The sequence below is a fragment of the Manis pentadactyla genome, chromosome 5 (assembly GCF_030020395.1).
Source record: "Manis pentadactyla isolate mManPen7 chromosome 5, mManPen7.hap1, whole genome shotgun sequence".
Classification (NCBI taxonomy): domain Eukaryota; kingdom Metazoa; phylum Chordata; class Mammalia; order Pholidota; family Manidae; genus Manis; species Manis pentadactyla.
The window spans coordinates 82,861,607-82,879,615 of NC_080023.1; the positions used below are offsets into that span (position 1 = coordinate 82,861,607).

Genomic DNA, 18,009 nt, shown 5'->3' on the forward strand with positions numbered 1-18,009 from the left:
ATCTCCCATACAGTAGGTTGCCTTTCTGTTTTGATGATGGTTTCCTTCATTGTACAGAAGCTTTTTAGTTTGATGTTCCCACTTGTTTATTTCTTCGTTTCCCTTGGCAGAGAGATATATCCAGAAAAAGTTACTACTGCCAGTGCTCAGAGTTTACTGCCTATGTTTCCTTCTAGAAAGTGTCAGTTCTCATATTTAGGTCTTTAAAACATTTTGAGTTTGTTTTGTGGTGTAGGGCAGTGATCTAGATTCATTCTTTCACAAGTAACTGTCTAGTTTTCCCAACACCATTTATTGAGAACCTTTCTTTTCCCCATTGTATATTCTTTCCTCCTTTGTCATATATTAATTGACCATATATACATGGGTTTATATCTGGGCTGTTCTGTTCCATTGTTCTATGTATCTGTTCTTGTACCAGAACCATACTGTTTTGATTGCTGTCACTTTGTGGTATAGTTTGAAATCAGAGAGTGTAATACCCTAACTTTGTTGTTATTTCTCAAGAATGCTTTGGCTACTTAGAGTTTTTTGTGGAATTTTAGGATTATTTGAATCCTAATTCAATAGAATTCATTGAAAAATGCCATTGGTATTTTGATGGAGTTTTAGTGAATCTGTAGCTTGCTTTAGGCAGTATGGCCATTTTAACAATATTAATTTTTCCTATACATGAGCATGGAATAGCTTTCCATTTACTTCTGTCTTCTTCAATATCTTTCACCTCCTTGGTTGCATTTATTTATAGGTATTTTATTCTTTTCAATGCAACTATAAATGGGGTTAATTTATTTTCTCTTTCTGCTATTTGTTGAAATGCAACATACTTCTGTACATTGATTTGGTATCCTCAACTTTACTGAATACATTTCTTAATTCAAGTAGTTTTTTGATAAAATTTTTAGGGTTTTTCTAAATATAGTATCATGTCATCTGTAAATAGTGACAGTCTTACTTCTTCCTTACCAATTGGAATTTTTTTCTTACTTCTTTTGTCACCTGTTTGGCTCCAGCAGTATGTTGAATAAAACTGATAAGAGTAGGCATCTTTGTCCTGTTCCTAAAGGAAAAGCTTTCAGCTTTTCACCATTGAGTTGGATATTGGCTGTGGATTTGTTGTATGTGGATTTTATCATGTTGAGGTATGTTCCCTCTATACCCACTTTGTTGAAAGTTTTTAGCATGAACAGATGTTGGATTTTGTCAGATGAGATGATCATACAGTTTTTATCCTTCCTGTTGTTAATATGGTGTACCACATTGATTTCTGAATATTGAACCATCCTTGCATCCCTAGAATAAATCCCACTTGATCATGGTGATTGATTTATTTTGGGTTCAGATGTTCTAATATTTTGTTGGGGATTTTTGCATCTACGTTCACCAGGGAATGTTGGTCTGTAATTTTCTTACTTTGGTAGTGTCTGTATTAGGTTTTGGTATCAAGGTGATGCTAGCCTTGTAGAATGAATTTGGAAGCCTTCATTTCTTTTCTCAAAGAACTATCTCCTGGTTTCATTGATTCTTTCTATTGTTTTATTCTCAATTTTATTAATTTCTGCTCTGATCTTTATTATGTCCCTCCTTCTACTGACTTTGGACCTCATTTGTTCTTTTCTAGTTTCATTAATTGTGAGTTTAGTCTGTTCATTTGGGATTATTGTTCTTTCTAGAGGTAAGCCTGTAATGCAATATACTTTCCTCTTAGAACTGCCTTCTCTGTGTCCCACACATTTTTGGAGTGTTGAGTTTTTATTTTTATGTGTCTCCATATATTGCTTGATCTCTGATTTTATTTGGTCATTGATCCATTGAGTATTTAGGAGCATATTGTTAGGCCTCCATGTGTTTGTGGGCTTTTTTTGTTCTCGTTGCATTACTTATTTCTAATTTCATACCTTTGTGGTCTGAGAAGCTGATTGGTACAATTTCAATCTTTTTGAATTTACTGAGGCTCTTTTTGTGGCCTAGTATATATATAATCTACTCTTGAAAATGTTCCATGGACACTTGAGAAGAATGTGTATCCTGCTGCCTTTGGGTCGAGTGTTCCATAGATGTCTGTTAGGTCCATCTGTTCTAATGTGTTGTTCAGTGCCTCTGTCTCCTTACTGATTTTCTCTCTGGTTGACCTGTCCTTTGGAGTGAGTGGAAGGTTGAAGACTCCTAAAATGAATGCATTACATTCTATTTCCCCTTTTAATTCTGTTAGTATTTGTTGCACATATTTAGGTGCTCCTATATTGGGTGTATAAATATTTATAATGGTTATATCCTCCTGTTGGACTGACCCCTTTATCATTATGTAATGTCCTTCTTTGTCTCTTGTTACTTTCTTTGTTTTGAAATTTTTGTCTGATACAAGTACTGTAACTCCTGCTTTTTTATCCCAATTATTTGCATAAAATATATTTTCCATCCCTTCATTTTTAGTCCGTATATGTCTTTGGGTTTGAAGTGTGTCTCTTGTAGGCAGCATACAGATGCATCTTGTTTTTTTATCGATTCTGTAACTCTGTGTCTTTTGATTGGTACATTCAATCCATTTACATTTAGGGTAAATATCAATAGATATGTACATATTGCCATTGCAGGCTTTAGATTCACGGTTACCAAAGGTTTAAAGGCAGCTTCTTTACTATCTAACAGTCTAATTTAACTCACTTATTATGCTATTTAAAACACAACCTAAAGGTTCTCTTTTTTTCTCCCTTATTTTTCTTCTTCCTCTACTCTTTGTATATTAGGTGTCATATTCTTTACTCTTTAATGTATCCCTTGACTGACATTGGGGATAGTTGATTAAATTTTGCATTTGCTTAGTAATTAATTGGTCTACTTCCTTTACTATGGTTTTATATTCTCTGGTGACAGCTATTTAGCCTTTGGAGCACTTCCATCTAGAGCAGTCCCTTTGAAATACACTGTAGAGATGGTTTGTGAGAGGTAAATTCTCTCAACTTTTGCTTATCTGGAAATTGTTTAATCCCTTCCTCAAATTTAAATAATAATCCTACCAGATAGAATATTATTGATTGGAGGCCCTTCTGTTTCATTGCCTTAAATACATCATGCTACTACCTTCTGGTCTGTAAGGTTTCTGCTGAGTAGTGTGATGGTAGCCTGATGGGTTTTCCTTTGTATGTAATCTTTTTTCTCTCTCTACCTGCTTTTAATACTCTGTCCTAGTCCTTGATCTTTGCCATTTTAATTATTATATGTCTTGGTGTTGTCTTCCTAGGGTCCCTTTTGTTGGGAGATCTGTGAACTTCCATGGCCTGAGATACTATTAGATTAGGGGATTTTTCAGCAATTATTTCCTCAAAGAGACTTTCTATCCCTTTTTCTCTCTTCTTCTTCTTCTGGTACCCTTGTAATGTGAATATTGTTCTGTTTGGATTGGTTGTACTGTTCTCTTATTATTCTTTCATTCCTAGACATCCTTTTTCCCTCTCTGCCTCAGCTTCTTTGTATTCCTGTTCTCTAATTTCTATTTCATTTACTTTCTCCTCTACCTCATCTAATCTGCTTTTAAATCCCTCCGTTGTATGTTTCATTTCAGATACTGCATGTTTTCAAAGTTTCTGTCTCTTTCTTGAGGTCCTCCATGAGATCTTGAATATTTTTCTGTAGCTCCGTGAGCATGTTTATGATTTTTATTTTGAAATCTTTATCAAGATAATCAGTGATTTCAGTTTTACTTAGCCCTCTTTCTGGGGTTTAAGGGATTGTGGTTTGTACAAAATTCTTTTGCCATTTTATGTTTCTGATGATTACTATGGAATAGTAACTTTATGAAGGCAGCACCCTTTAATTCCCAGAAGTTTTACTCTCTGGAGCTGCCTAGCACCTGGAGCAATGGTGGGGGTCGCAGGCATGAGGCACCGGCATGTGCCAGGAGGAAAGAGCTCTTTCTGCTTCCCAGCTGCTGTGCCTGTTTCCACTGCCTTTTTCCACTGCCAGTGCCAGTGGGTTGAGCATGCAGGGCAGAGTCTCTATGCTATGCCCCTGTAGCTTTCCTAGACAGGGCCACCTTCTGGCTGGCCTGGCACAACAGCAGGGGCAGGAGGTTTGTGAACCAGTGCCAGCCAGGAGGGAGGAACAGCAGGCTGCATATCACAGTGGGGACCTTGGGGCTGCATTGCCAGCCAGGGATATGGAGCACCTGAAGCTCTTGAAAGTTCCCAACCCACTGGGCTGAGTGTGCCAGGACGATTTTGTCCACCTGGCCTTTCTCCTGAGCAGCAAGCTCTGTGTAATCCTTTTCCCTTTAGCACTCCTTTCACTTCTGGGAAGTCTCTCAAAGTGCCCACCCTTCCCTTGTCCCACAGTGACTTGCCATGGGGTACCTGTTCTCCACAAGTGGCTGGAATCTCAGTCTCTTCAAGTATTCTGTCTTTGCTTTCCAACCCCACTAATCTGCAGAGCACCATGTAATGTGGGTTCATGCTCCTGGATCAGATCTCCAGGGGTGGGTATTGAGCAGTCCTGTGCTTCTACTCTCTCCACTCTGCTTCTCTTCCTCCTGCTTGTGAGCTGGGGTGGGAATGGGCTTGGGTCCTGCTGGATTGTGGCTTTGCTGCTTTGCTACTGGTTTTCCCCAGATGTAGGCGATCTGTTACATCTTCAGGTGGCTCTTTCAGGATTAATTGTATTTGCTGTATTTTTGTGTTATATGTGGTTTTGCGAGGAGGTTTCTGCCTCACTTCTCACGCCCCCATCTTTGTCCTGCCTTTCTTTCTTTCCATTTTTTTGTAGTAGTTTATGAAGATTAAGTATTATATTTTCCTCAAATGTTTGATACAATTCTCCTGTAAAGCTCTCTGGTACTGGACTTTTGTTTGTTGGAAGATTTTTTTTTTTTTACTGCTTCAATTTTGTTACTAGTAATCAGTCTGTTCAGATTTTCTGCTTTTCCTGGTTCAGTTCTTGGGAGATTGGAAGAATCCAGCCTAGGAATTTATCCATTTCTTCTGGGTTGTCTAATTTGTTGGAATACAATTCTTTATAGTAATCTCTTAAAATTGTTTTTACTTCTGTGGTGTCAATTTTAACTACCTTCTTTCATTTCTCATTTGACTCCTCTTTTTTCCCTGATGCATCTAGCTAAAGGTTTATCAATTTTGTCTTTTCAAAGAACCAGCTCTTAGATTCATTCGTCCTTTATATTGGTTTTTTAGCCTCTATTTCATTTATTTCTGCTCTGATCTTTATTATTTCATTCCTTCTTATAACTTTGGGCTTTGTTCTTTTTCTATTTCCTTTAGGTGTAGGATTAAATTTTTTGAGACTTTTCTTATTTCTTGAGGTAGCCTTGTAACACTGTAAATTTCCCTCTTAGAACTGCTTTTGCTGCATCCCAAAGATCTTGCCTTGTTTTGTGTCTATTTTCATTATTCTTCATGTATTTTTTAATTTTCTCTCTGACCCATATATTTCCTTTAACCCATTGGGTTTCTGGTAGCATGCTGTTTAGCCTCCATGCATTTGTATGTTTTCTAGTTTCATTCTATTGTGGTCAGAAAAGATGGTTTGTATGATTTCAATATTCCTAAATCATGGCCTATGTGATTTACCCTGGAGAATGTTTTGTGTGCACTGGAAAAGGATGAATATTCTCCTATTTTGGGTGTAATATACTATATATATATATATATATATATATATATATATATATATATATATATATATATACACACACACACACATATTAGTTCCATTTGGTTTGATGTGTCATTCAAAGCTACTCTTTCCTTACTGATTTTCTGTCTGGATGATCTAACCATTGATATAAATAGGGTGTTAAAGTCCCCTTCTATTACTGTGTTACCTCAGGTTTTCCCTTAGTGTCTGTTAATATTTGCTCTGTATATTTAATGCTCCTCTGTTGGTTGTGTAGATTTATCATTGTTATTTCTTACTGGGCTGAGCACTTAATCATTGCATAATGTCTTTGTCTCTTTTTACAATCTTTGATAGAAATACTGCTACTGCATTTCTGTTTGTATGGAATGTCTTTTTCCATTCCTCCAGTTTCAGTCTCTGTGTCTTTAGGTCTGAAGTGAGTCTCTTGTAGGCACATATACATGGGTTTTGGTTTTTGATCTGCTCAGTGACCATATGTCTTATGATTGGAGCATTTCATCTGTTTACATGTAAAATAATTATTGATAGGTATGTAGTTATTGTCATTTTGTTAAACAGATTCTGGTTCTTTTGTCATTTTTCTCTTTTACATTCCTTCCTATTTTTAGTGTATCTGTCAACATTTGTGGCTACCATGTGATTTATATATGACATCTTACACATGTAGCAGTCTGTGTTTAGTTGATGGATGCTCAAGTTCAAAAGCAACAGCACTATGTTTTTTTTCTCCTCCTTCTCCATGTTTTATATATGGTTCTTTAATGCCTTTTATTTAGAGATTCCCTTAACTAATTTTTAGTAGTTGATTTTACTACTTCTTTTAACCTTCATACTAGCTTTTAAGTGACTTGCCTACTACCTTTGCTATCTGCTCTTACCAGGGAGGTTTTTTCTTTTCATTATTTTCTTATTTCTATTTATGGTCTTTTTTTTCTCTTAAAGAAGTCCATTTAGCACTTCTCATAAGGTTGATTTAGTGATGGTGAACTCCTTTAGCTTATGTTTATCTGAGAAACTATCTCTCCTTCAATTCTGAATGATAACCTTGCTGGGTAGTGTTCTTGGTTGTAGGTCTTTCTCTTTCAGCACTTTGAATGTATCATGCACCTGCCTTCTGGCTGCAGAGTTTCTACTGAAAGATCAGCTGATGACTTACTGGTTTCCGTTCTGTAACTCATTGCTTTCTCCCACTGCTTTTAATATTCTTTGTCTCTGATCTTTGATATTTTAATGATTATGTGTCTTGGTATGGATCACCTTAGGTTCATCTTGTTTTAGATTATCTTTACTTCCTGGTCCTGGATAGCTGTTTCCTTCCCTGGGTTGAGGAATTTTTCAGCTATTTCTTTTAATTAAGTTTCCTACCTCTTTCTCTCTCTCCAAAATCTGGTCAGCATCTGTTTAACCATTATTTTAAACTATTTGTCAGATAGATTGCTTAACTCTTTCATTTCAAGTATATTCCCATATCTCTTCATTTTGTTTGAATGTGTTTGTTCCTACAGCTTAGGCAAAAAGGCTACCTTTCCTAGTCTTGAAGGTGTAGGCTTGCTTAGGAATGTCCCCTGAGACTGTACTTTTGGCTGGATCTGATAGGTGTGTTCAAGTGTGGGCAGAGGCTGGGAGGCCATTCTGTCATGTCTGGAGCTGGTGTGTTCACCCTGTTGTTCACACCAGCAGTGTCCAGAGGGTAATGCAGTCAATGGCACTGACAAACACCTCTGGTCCCAGAGAGAGTTCCAGTAGTTACCCTGCTATTTGGCAGGTGCTTGTTTTGAAAACCAGCTCTCTTCAGTTGTAGTTGCAGTGGGGTTTGAACCCTTCAACTGGCAGCTTTTTGTCTGTGCCTGAGGGAAGGCGAGTCTGTGCTCAAGTATCTCAGTGATATGCCTCCCTACTGCAGGGCTGGGGTGGGGATCCCTCCATTACCATCTCTCTCACTGTCTTTTTAATCCCTCCTTGTACAGAAGGTTCACTTGGGCTCCCATTCCTCCTCGGGATGAACTGCTGTGTGTGTAGATGTCGGTTTGGTGTGCATGTGGAAGGAGGTGGGCTCAGGCTCTTTCTATGCTGCCATATTGGCACACCTCAGGACAGGTATTTAAAGTAGAGACTATAATTGCAGGGAAATTCCAAGGGTGCTGATAATACCTGGATTATTGTAATACCTGGACTTGTTCATCCATCTTTCTGAAGCACTGAGCACTGTGAAGACATACATACTGCCCCCTGGCAACTGCGGCTGTTTGGTTTCTTGAGGCTAGGTCTCCCTGAGGCTGAAGGGGCTGGGTTTTTTTAGTCTGTGCATGTCTTTGGGTTTGAGGTGGATCTCTTGTAAGCAGCATATAGATGGGTCTTGCTTTTTTATCCATTCTATTACTCTGTGTCTTCTAATTGGTGCATTCAGTCCATTTACATTTAGGGTTGATTATTGAAAGATACGTACTTATTGCCATTGCAGGCTTTAGATTTGTGGTTACCAAAGGTTCAAGGTTAGCTTCTTTAGTATCTTACTGCCTAACTTAACTCGCTTATTGAGCTATTATAGACACTGTCTGGTGATTCTTTATTTCTCTCCCTTCTTCTTATTCCAACTTCTCCATTCTTTATATTTTGGGTGTTTTATTCTGTGCTCTTTTGTGTTTCCTTTAACTGCTTTTGTGGGTAGTTGATTTTATTTGTTGCCTTTAGTTAGTATTTGGTTGATCTGCTTTCTTTGCTGTTATTTTATTTTCTCTGATGACATCTGTTTAGCCTTAGGAGTGCTCCCATCTAGAGCAGTCCCTCTAAAATACCCTGTAGAGCTGGTTTGTGGGAGGCAAATTCCCTCAACTTTTGCTTGTCTGGGAATTGTTTAATCCCTCCTTCATATTTAAATGATAATCGTGCTGGATACAGTATTCTTGGTTCAAGGCCCTTCTGTTTCATTGCATTAAATATATCATGCCATTCTCTTCTGGCCTGTAAGGTTTCTGTTGAGAAATCTGATGATAGCCTGATTGGTTTTCCTTTGTAGGTGACCTTTTTCCTCTCTGGCTGCCTTTAAAACTCTGTCCTTGTCCTTGATCTTTGCCATTTTAATTATTATGTGTTTTGGTGTTGTCCTCCTTGGGTCCCTTCTGTTGGGAGTTCTGTGTACTTCCATGGTCTGAACAATTATTTCCTCCCCCAGTTTGGGGAAGTTTTCAGCAATTATTTCTTCAAAGACACTTTCTATCCCTTTTTCTCTCTCTTCTTCTTCTGGTACCTCTATAATGTGAATATTGCTCCATTTGGATTGGTCACACAGTTCTCTTAATATTGATTCATTTCTAGAGATCCTTTTATCTCTCTCTGCATCAGCTTCTATGCATTCCTGTTCTCTGGTTTCTATTCCATCAATGGCCTCTTGCATCTTATCTATTCTGCTTATAAATCCTTCCAGAGATTGTTTCATTTCTGTAATCTCCTTCCAAACATCATCCCTTAGCTCTTGCATATTTCTCTGTAGCTCCATCAGCATGGTTATAACCTTTATTTTGAGTTCTTTTTCAGGGAGATTGGTTAGGTCTATCTCCCCAGATTCCCTCTCAGGGGAGGATGTCTGGGTTAGTCTGGTCTGTATCAAATTCTTCTGCCTTTTCATGGTGATAAAGGTAGTTGTGAGGAGCTGGCGCGTGTGTTGGTTGGGAGAACATCCCTTCTTGTTAATAGTGGCCCTCCTCTCTTGGGAGAACAGCAACCCCTAGCGGCTTGTACTGGGCAGCTGCGTGCAGACAGGGTTTCTAATTCTTGCCCGGCTGCTGTGAAAGAAGCTCTGCCCTGCTGTCTCAGGCTGCTGCTCCACTATGGCGGAGCGGCATCAGAGAGGAAATGGGCAGGAGGCTGTTTATCTCCGTGAGGGGTCTCTGAGCTTCACTGCCGTCCAGGGGGTTGGGGTGCCTGGAGTTCCCTGGGATTCCCAGCTGCTGGGCTGTGTCCCAGGATGCTTCTGTCCAACTATGGGGTCCCTGTCCCTTTAAGACTTTCAAAAAGCACTCGCTTTTCTTTGTCCCAGGGGTGCTGGCTGCAGTGGCCCACTCGCAGGTTTTACTGTCCTGTTTCCCTAGTATCCAGCACTCCACGCATGCACTGTGTGTCTGCGCTCTGGTGCGGATGGCTAGGGCTGGGTGTTTAGCAGTCCTGGGCTCCCTCTCCCTCCCCGCTCCGACTCCTCTCCTCCCACCAGGAGCTGGGGTGAGAGGCGCTCAGGTCCCGCCGGCCCACGGCTTGTATCTTACCCCCTTTATGAGGCGCTGGGTTCTCGCAGGTGTAGATCTAGCCTGGCTGTTGTCCTGTGTCTTCTTGTCTCTCTTTTAGGGATGGTTGTATTTGTTGAATTTTCAAAAATATATATGGTTTTGGGAGGAGATTTCTGCTGCTCTACTCACACCGCCATCTTGGGGGGCTGGGTTTTGGGCAGCCGGGGCCCACAGGTGGCCTGTCTTGGACCAGAGTCCATGAGGAGGGGCCTAAAATTTTTGTTTACACCAAACATAATTTTAAAATTCTCAAGAGAAAAGGAAAATCTACATTCATCAATATCTTTGCTATATATCTATTGTTCTTTCTGATGTGCCAAGATTCATTTTTTAAACATTCCCTTTCTGTTTAGAGAACTTCCTTTAGCTGTTAAGTTAGGTCCGCTAGTGAAGAATCCTTTGTTTTCCTTTGAAAATGTTTTGGTTTCCCCTTCATGTCTAGTATTTTCTCTGAGTATAGAATTCTGGGTTTGACAGTTCTGTTCTTTCAGTTCTTGAAAACTGTTGTGCTGCTTTCTGGCCTCCATGGTTTCTTATGAGAAATTCACTATCTTCCTATTTGTTTATTCCCCTTGCAGGAAAGGGGTGATTTCTGTCTTGAGTTCTTTATGAGTTCTGGATATTAATCCCTTATTGAATATATGACTTGCAAATATTTTCTCCCATTCCATTTACTATGTTGACATATCCTTTGATACACAGAAGTTTAAAAATCTGTTTTTCCTTCTATTGCCTGTGCTTTTGGTGCACATCCAAGAAATCTTGGCTAAATCTGTTAAATCCAATGTTATGAATTTTTTCCCTTGTTTTCTTGTAAGAGTCTTATAGTTTTAGCTCTTACCTTTATTTCTGTTGATGGTTAGGGTAGGGTCCAGCTTCATTCTTTTGCTTGTGGTTATCCAGTTTTTCCAGCAACACTGTTTTGTTGCCGGTTTTGAAATTAGGAAATGTGAGAACATTGGGTTTTTTATTTTAAGGCTGTTTCAGATATTCAGATTCCCTTGAGATTCCATCTGAATTTTAAGATTGATTTTTCTATTTCTACTAGAAACATTGGTTCTAGTTTTATACCTCATTCTTCCCATATAACAGTTCTCAGAGTCCTGAGTATTGTGTTTTCATATCATTGAAATTAATGGGGGAAGAAAGCCAGAGAGGGGAAGATGAAAAATCTAAAATGAAGCCTATCACAGAAATCTGTTGAAAGGATGTGAACAACCTTTTCATTTGCCACAGTATTAATTTGAAATAGACCTTTGATTTTTTTGAAGGTCATTGGACTTCATTAGGATTAGGGGATATATAACTAAACCTTGAGATCATACAATGAGCTGTATTTAACTCATTATCCTAATCAACTTAGACTGTAGAATTTGACATTTGATTTATCTTTATATAAATGTGGCAAGTAAAGGTTCTCTGATTTACTATAACACATCTCTAAAGAAGACATTTCTAGGCCTTTGCTATGTTTCTTTCCAGAATTGTTTTATAAGTTGTTATTATCCAAATAAACATGAGTGTATGTACTGGATAGATTGGAACAACCTGACAGAAGCATATCTGCTATCTTGTTTTGTCTTCCAGAATCTCTACACAAGGAAGTACAGGATTTGGCCTTTCTAGATGTTGTATCAAAATTGCGCAGTCATGAGAACAAAAGTGTTGCCCAACAGGCCTCTCTCACAGAGCAGAGACTTACTGTGGAAAGCTGAGAACTGCCCTTCCTTGATACACGACATCATCCAGTCTCTGCTTTCCCCTCTGTTCTCCATCCAGCTGCCTCTTCTGCTTCATTCTCTCCCATATCACTTGTGCATGCGTGTGATGTTCCAATACCAGCTGATGAACTGCTGTAGGTACCTGCCCAATAAGATTTCTAAGTCCATAGTTAGTGTGAACATGAATTTGTTAACAAACAAGTCTCCACCCATAACTGTTCTCTTGTATTCCTGTTGCTTGAGCTACATTAAGTAGAATGTGCATGTTGTAGTCCTATGATGCTGTAAAACTTGGTACTACATAATGACTTGCTCCTCACACTTGGTAAACTACATAATAATGTACTGGTAAATTAGAAACAAGAATGCAGCAGGATCTGTCTAGCTTATTAAAGGAGTGGAATAATAAAAATAGCTCCATTTTTTTGGTGCTTGGAAAGCACAGTGACCAAAAAAACTGTATGGCTGCTCATTCATTAGTCTTACTTACTACTGTCAAATCCATGGTACCTAGAGTTGAATAAAATCCAGTGCTCTCACTCTTTACCCTATGATTTCTCCTTCCTAACTATGTAGATTCTTGAAAGTGCCACAAATGTGGCAAGACTTCCTGAGGTTTTTTTATTTCATATTTAATTGTCATCAATAACCTAATGTTGAAAAATTTTGTAGTTTTCAACATGAAACTAAGGGTTTGAAGAATCTCTATGACACTAGTACATCTTGTTTTTGCCTGTATTTTAGACTCGTTGGTATACGTAAGGTTCACCTCAGAACTTCATCTGTCAATTCATCAGCAGTGTCGAACACTTTAAAAGTTATGTGGCATGTGTTTCCAACTGAGGAAATTGACTATAGCACACTGAAGAATGAATTCTTATTTTTTGCTGTTTTTCATCATTTAGCTTGAAAGCAAGAAGTTTCCTCTGTCATAGTCCTTTTAAATCTTATATTAGAACCTGAAGGACATAGGAAAAGATTAAGAAATAAGTTTTTCTAGACTAAAAAAAGGAAGGTTATAAAAGCCATAGTAGCCAGTCTGATTCATTCTGCAGATGGCTCATACTACTAGTTTCCCACCTCCACTGACACGGAGGATTGAAGATCTTAAAGGCAATCAGGAAAGGTGACAACATCAACACTCAAGAAATGAGAAGACCACCCCCCACCAACCACATATAGTATACTCTTCACTGCCACCAAGTGGGTTTTTAGAGCTTTGAAACACAATTTTTGTATATTAATCAAAACATCCCTGTGATATACCTACCTTCTGCCCATGCCCAAGTCTGTCAAATACCAGCTGATGGGCTCTAGAATGGGCTGGCACAGGTGACTGAAGCTCCTTCCTTTCCAACATGAGATGCTGTACATCTCAGGGGGCTGATATTTGGACTTGTGACCCTGAAACAGCTATAATTCAAGAAAGTTAAAACCCGGTGGCGGTAAAGAAACTTTTGACTGACTTTTCCCTTTGATGACCAAGAAACAGACCATTATTATGAGTGATTATGCTATACTTACTATAAGAATGATCTTTACTGTCTTCTCGGCTGGATAATGGACTATATTTTATAATAGGTTTTGAAAGACATCTGTAATGTGGAATAGGCTGTCCATATTAATAATTAAATAAATAGTATATCAAACTGTAATGGCATCATTTGGTTTGTGTATTTTACTTCTATTTCCAGCTCCTAGAACAGTGCTCGCTTATTATTGGTAGTCAAGTATTTGTTGAATGACTTCTACTTCCTTGAAACTTCTAAACTACCTGGATTAATTCTAGATATTTTGACAAATTGAGATTTAGATACTTGAGTTCTGAGAATATTTTTGATAGTAGGATCAGTCCCTATTGAAAAAGATTATACAGAAAACCTTAGAACAGAGGCTTCCAAAAATCATAGATTTGAGAGAAGCCACCATCTGGACCAAATACCAGCAGTCAATTTGCCAGTATGCTAGGAACTCCTATCACCAGCAAAAGTAAGCACATTTGCATCACCAGTTGTTTTGCAGAGGGACCAGAAGATTGTGCCCTCATGATGGCGGGTCCACCAATGAGGTGATGTGTGGCTATGCTGTGGAGGGGAGGGATCTACAGACAATACTATCCTTATCTCCTACTATTCAATCTTAGTTCTAGATGCCACCTTTAAAATAGTTTGCTCTCCTCTAAGGGAGAGAACTGGAAGAACAGCACAGCAGAGATTCAATTACCACTTTGTGTCAGGACTAGATCATAGATTAAAAGCACAGAGGCCAGGAATTAAGAGGGAAGAAGATGTCGGAGTGAAATGCACTAGAATACCCTCCTTCCCACCCAGCCCCATTAGCTCCTTGGAGTCTTGCTAACCAGCTACCCAGACTATAACCTCATTGTGCTCAAAGCAGAATTGATTAAATGCTGACCCCAAATCCAGTGTTTTCCTTAATAAAACATATTCTGACATACTACCTGATAACAATAGAGATATAGAAAAAAACGATTCCCTCTTGCATGGAACAGAATACAGATCTTGAATATAAGCATAAGGGGGGAAGATGTCTATTACTTCAGTGAGTAATTACCCTTTGTATCCAGCTGTTACTAGAATCAATAAGCTTAAAAGCCACTTCTGAACTCTAGGAAGCCTTAACATTTGAATTAAGGAAATATCTATTAAAAAGCACTTAATGATGCTTGGGATGACTCTTTATAGCTACAACCAGGAAAACTGAGGGGTTTTTTTTCCCCACAGATGTGATCTCTTATTACATACATACATACATAATTACATGTCATGTAGCTTCATAGATACTTGTTTTAAAGGTGTGTCTGACTGAAATGTGAAAACTGTTCTTCAAATGTAGTAAGCAGAAAAAGTAAGGTCTTTGGAGCACTGATCTGTTGTCACATCCTGGTTCTGTTACTGGCTGTGTGGCCCTCATCAAGTTAAACTCTGGGCCTGTTTTCTCACCAATATGATGAGGTTAGTAATCTCTATTTCTCAGGTTCTTTGTGACAATTGAAACTCTTAGAGGTTGAAGGTATGGTTGGATGGAAATGTGATATCTTATGGCCGAAAGTATACTCCCAACTTACTCTGTAGGAGTCCTGCCTAAAGGAATTCAAAGAGCAGCCAAATGGGTTACAGAGTATCTGTGAATAAATAGTGTGAGAAGCACCAAGTTATCCTTGATGCAGAATGCATAACCCCTGCTTCCTTCCCTGTGAAACCAAGACGGCCAGGTCTGCAGAGCCGGTCTTAAAGGGAGGTCCCCACTTCAATACTTCCTCTTCCTGTCTCAGACAGACCTCTTCATCTATAAAGTAGAAGTAACAGTATTAGTTAGTAATCTTAGCTTTTATTTTTATTATTATTGTTACTACTAAGTCAATATAAAGAAAGCTATAATACTACAATTCTTTCCTCAATATAGAAACACCACATTTTCAATGCTGCCCATTTTATCAGTATATATAAAATAATACCTTTTTTATTATATACATACCTGTTCATGTATTTGTCTTTTTTTAAAATGGAAATGCTGCATGTTTTGCATGAAAGCTTATGGTAGCTTTGCTCTGAATTCTGATGGAAGTCACCTGTGATGGCATATTTATTATGCTGCTTGATTAGACAGGCAGACTCCCTTTTATGCTGGAGCTTTCCGAGGGTAGGTTGTTTCTTATATGTCATGAGTAGTTGGAAAAAAATGTATTTAAAGGAAAAAAATGAGCTTTGCATGGGATTTGTGTTCCTTATTAAATTTAACTGATTTCTTATTCTTCTTAATTAACTTTTAAAAGGCCATTATTTCCCTGTCCTCACTTTGTTTCTTCCTAGAAAATAAACCAAACCAAAACTTCTTGGCCACGGCTACAGAGATTCTAATCTCAATGACATTTCAGAAATGAACAATACGTATGCTAAGTGAAACAAGTGAGACCGAAAGACAAATCCTATGATTTCACTTATATGTGGAATCTAAAAAAAGTAAAACAAATATTCTGATAAATACAGAGAACAAACTATTGTGCTTGCCACAGAGGAGGGGTGGGTAGGTGAGAAAGGTGAAGGGGGAAAAGAGGTAAAAACTTCCAATTATTAAATAAGTCATTATTATGTAAAGTATAGCATAGGAAATACAGCCAATAATATAATAACTTTGTATAGTGACAGTTAACTACACTTATGATAAGCATTTAGTAATGTATGTAATTATTGTATCAATGTACACCTGAAACTAATAATAATATTGCATATCAACTATACATCAATAAAAAGGAAGATAAAGAATGCACACCTATTTATAGCATTAGCTAGCTAGGAACTTGATGTGGAGACACTTAGTTATATAATGGAACCAATTATAATTTAGACCAAACTTAAGCCAGGTAGGTACTGATGCCTGTGGCTCTCTTGACATTTGCTCCCTCAAATCCTGGCTTTCCTGCTGCCTCATGTCACATTTGTCCAGAGAGAAATGTAGAGCCTCCCACTTCCGAAGCGAACTGGAGGATCATGGGGGTGTTATGAGCAGTGCCTGTTTTCACCAGCAGCCTTGGTGGTTCCTCTGGGCCCTGCATTATCAATGCAGCTCTCATAATTGAGCAAGTAGGGTGGCGAAGGCATGGAAATGGGGGCTCAGATGAGAAGTAACTTGAATCAAACACTTATGATCTGAAAAGTAAACTTGACTTTCAACTTCACCCCTGATCTCAGAACACATACTTGGAACTTGTCATTGGCTCAGAGATCTGTGGTTTTGCTGGTAGGCACATGTGTAATCTTATTTTAATCTGTTTAGCCATTACGAGTCAAAACCACATTCAGGGTGTGTGGAACTCCATAGTACTTAGTTGGTGTCGGTCACACATACAGAGAATTTTCTGTTTCAGAACTAGCTAAGTATTTTCATCATCATCAAGAAAGTTTAAAGCCTAATCCTGTCTAATTTGACACATCTTAGTTTCAGGGTTGAGGTTTCTTTTTAATTAAATAACCCTAAGGATCATTATTAGATTTCTATTAAGATAGAAAATTTTAAAGCCTTAACCCAGACTTCCAGTATATAAACTTTAAATGTAACATCTTTTAAATATACATATAATCTATTTTCAAGTGTAATGAGAGGTATTACTATTGCAGCAGTTATCATTTATTGATTCCCAGGAATCCTGGAGAATCCTAAAGGAAAGAAAACTAGCTGTACCTTCAGATTGCTGTCAAAAATAAATTCCTGTATGAATGCTCATTTTTAGTATTTTTTAACCATTAAAATAGGCCTCCTTCTAACGAAATGGTGGTGGGATTGGTTGGTTTTTAAGGGGCTGCCTTAAAAAGAATAGAGCTAAGCCTGCTGGGAAGCCGGCTGCACCCCTGCCCTCAGGGTGTCCATAGACTCAGAGGAAAACCCTTCTCCTTGGCCCTTTCACAGTGTTCTTGCAAGGTCAGCACCGCTTCATCACCGGGGCCAGAGGTAAGCCACCTTTGACCTTGTCCTCTCTTCAGGGATATTCTGCCCAGCTGTGTCATGCTCATTCCCTCCCCCACCGTGAGCACAGGCACATCAGATGAATACCTGTAATTAGTTAGAATCTATGAGGGAAGGGAAGGTTGAATCAAAATCTAAGATAATAAAAAAACATGAAGAGTGCAACCCAACACAAGAAGACGAAGAGCTGCCCTAATCAGAGTGAGCAATGGGGAGGAAATACTAGCCTGAGTAGCTTTGATTTTAGGCCCATCTCCATAGGAAGCCAAAACTGCCTCCAATTTCACTGGAGCTAGGCATCCGTAGACTATTCCTTTATCCCCCTCCCCCTTTTTAAGGTTCAAGAAAGCAGCCTCCTCCCCACCATGCCTCTCCTACAATAACTTCCTTTTCCATGCAGGTAAGGAAAACAGGGGCAGGGCTTTTCATGACTCCCTTTCTACTCTTCCCCTTGGCCCCCTGGTGCCCAGCAGAATCTAGGGGACGTGACATGGCAGAGTGACCACTGAGCTTCGTAATATCACAGTTGGATACCTGTTAAAGCCTCTTCTTCCTCCTTTCCTGCCTCGTGCCCTCTTGTTCCTCTATCAGGGTGACTGTGCAATGCAGCACCTTCCCCTGAGCATAAGAACTGGGAGTAAGATGTGCACTGACGGAAGAAAAGCAGATGAAAGGTGATAATATCCATACATAGGGATGTTTATAACCTGATGAGACAGGCCTTTACAAAATGCAAGCTTTGTTAAATCTGTGACTCATGTCTGAAGCAGTTTCAGAGTGATGTTCTGGCATGCTCTCCCACAGCAGCTGCCCTGTGTGTGTGTAGATTGGACATAGCTGAAGTGTTACGCCACATGTAGCTACATCCTTTCCCCCCA

The 18,009-nt window shown here is 38.8% G+C and overlaps 1 protein-coding gene and 1 long non-coding RNA gene across 7 annotated transcripts in view; one reads left to right on the top strand and one right to left on the bottom strand.

The window, feature by feature from the left end:
* Window positions 1–13,302, top strand: part of RAP1GDS1 (Rap1 GTPase-GDP dissociation stimulator 1) — a 161,464-nt gene extending 148,162 nt beyond the window's left edge. For all 6 annotated transcript variants that reach the window (XM_036914067.2, XM_036914070.2, XM_036914066.2 and 3 more), the window contains one exon: window positions 11,514–13,302. In XM_036914067.2, coding sequence (XP_036769962.2) covers window positions 11,514–11,641 — 128 coding nt within the window. In that variant the 3' untranslated portion in view covers window positions 11,642–13,302. The remainder of the gene's footprint in view (window positions 1–11,513) is intronic.
* LOC130683813 (uncharacterized) lies at window positions 13,273–17,773 on the bottom strand. Its single transcript, XR_008997805.1, has 3 exons — window positions 17,666–17,773; window positions 17,126–17,218; window positions 13,273–14,956 (listed from the first exon to the last, which is right to left on the bottom strand). It is a non-coding gene; the product is annotated as an uncharacterized LOC130683813 (long non-coding RNA).
* Window positions 17,774–18,009: the final 236 nt, after the last annotated feature.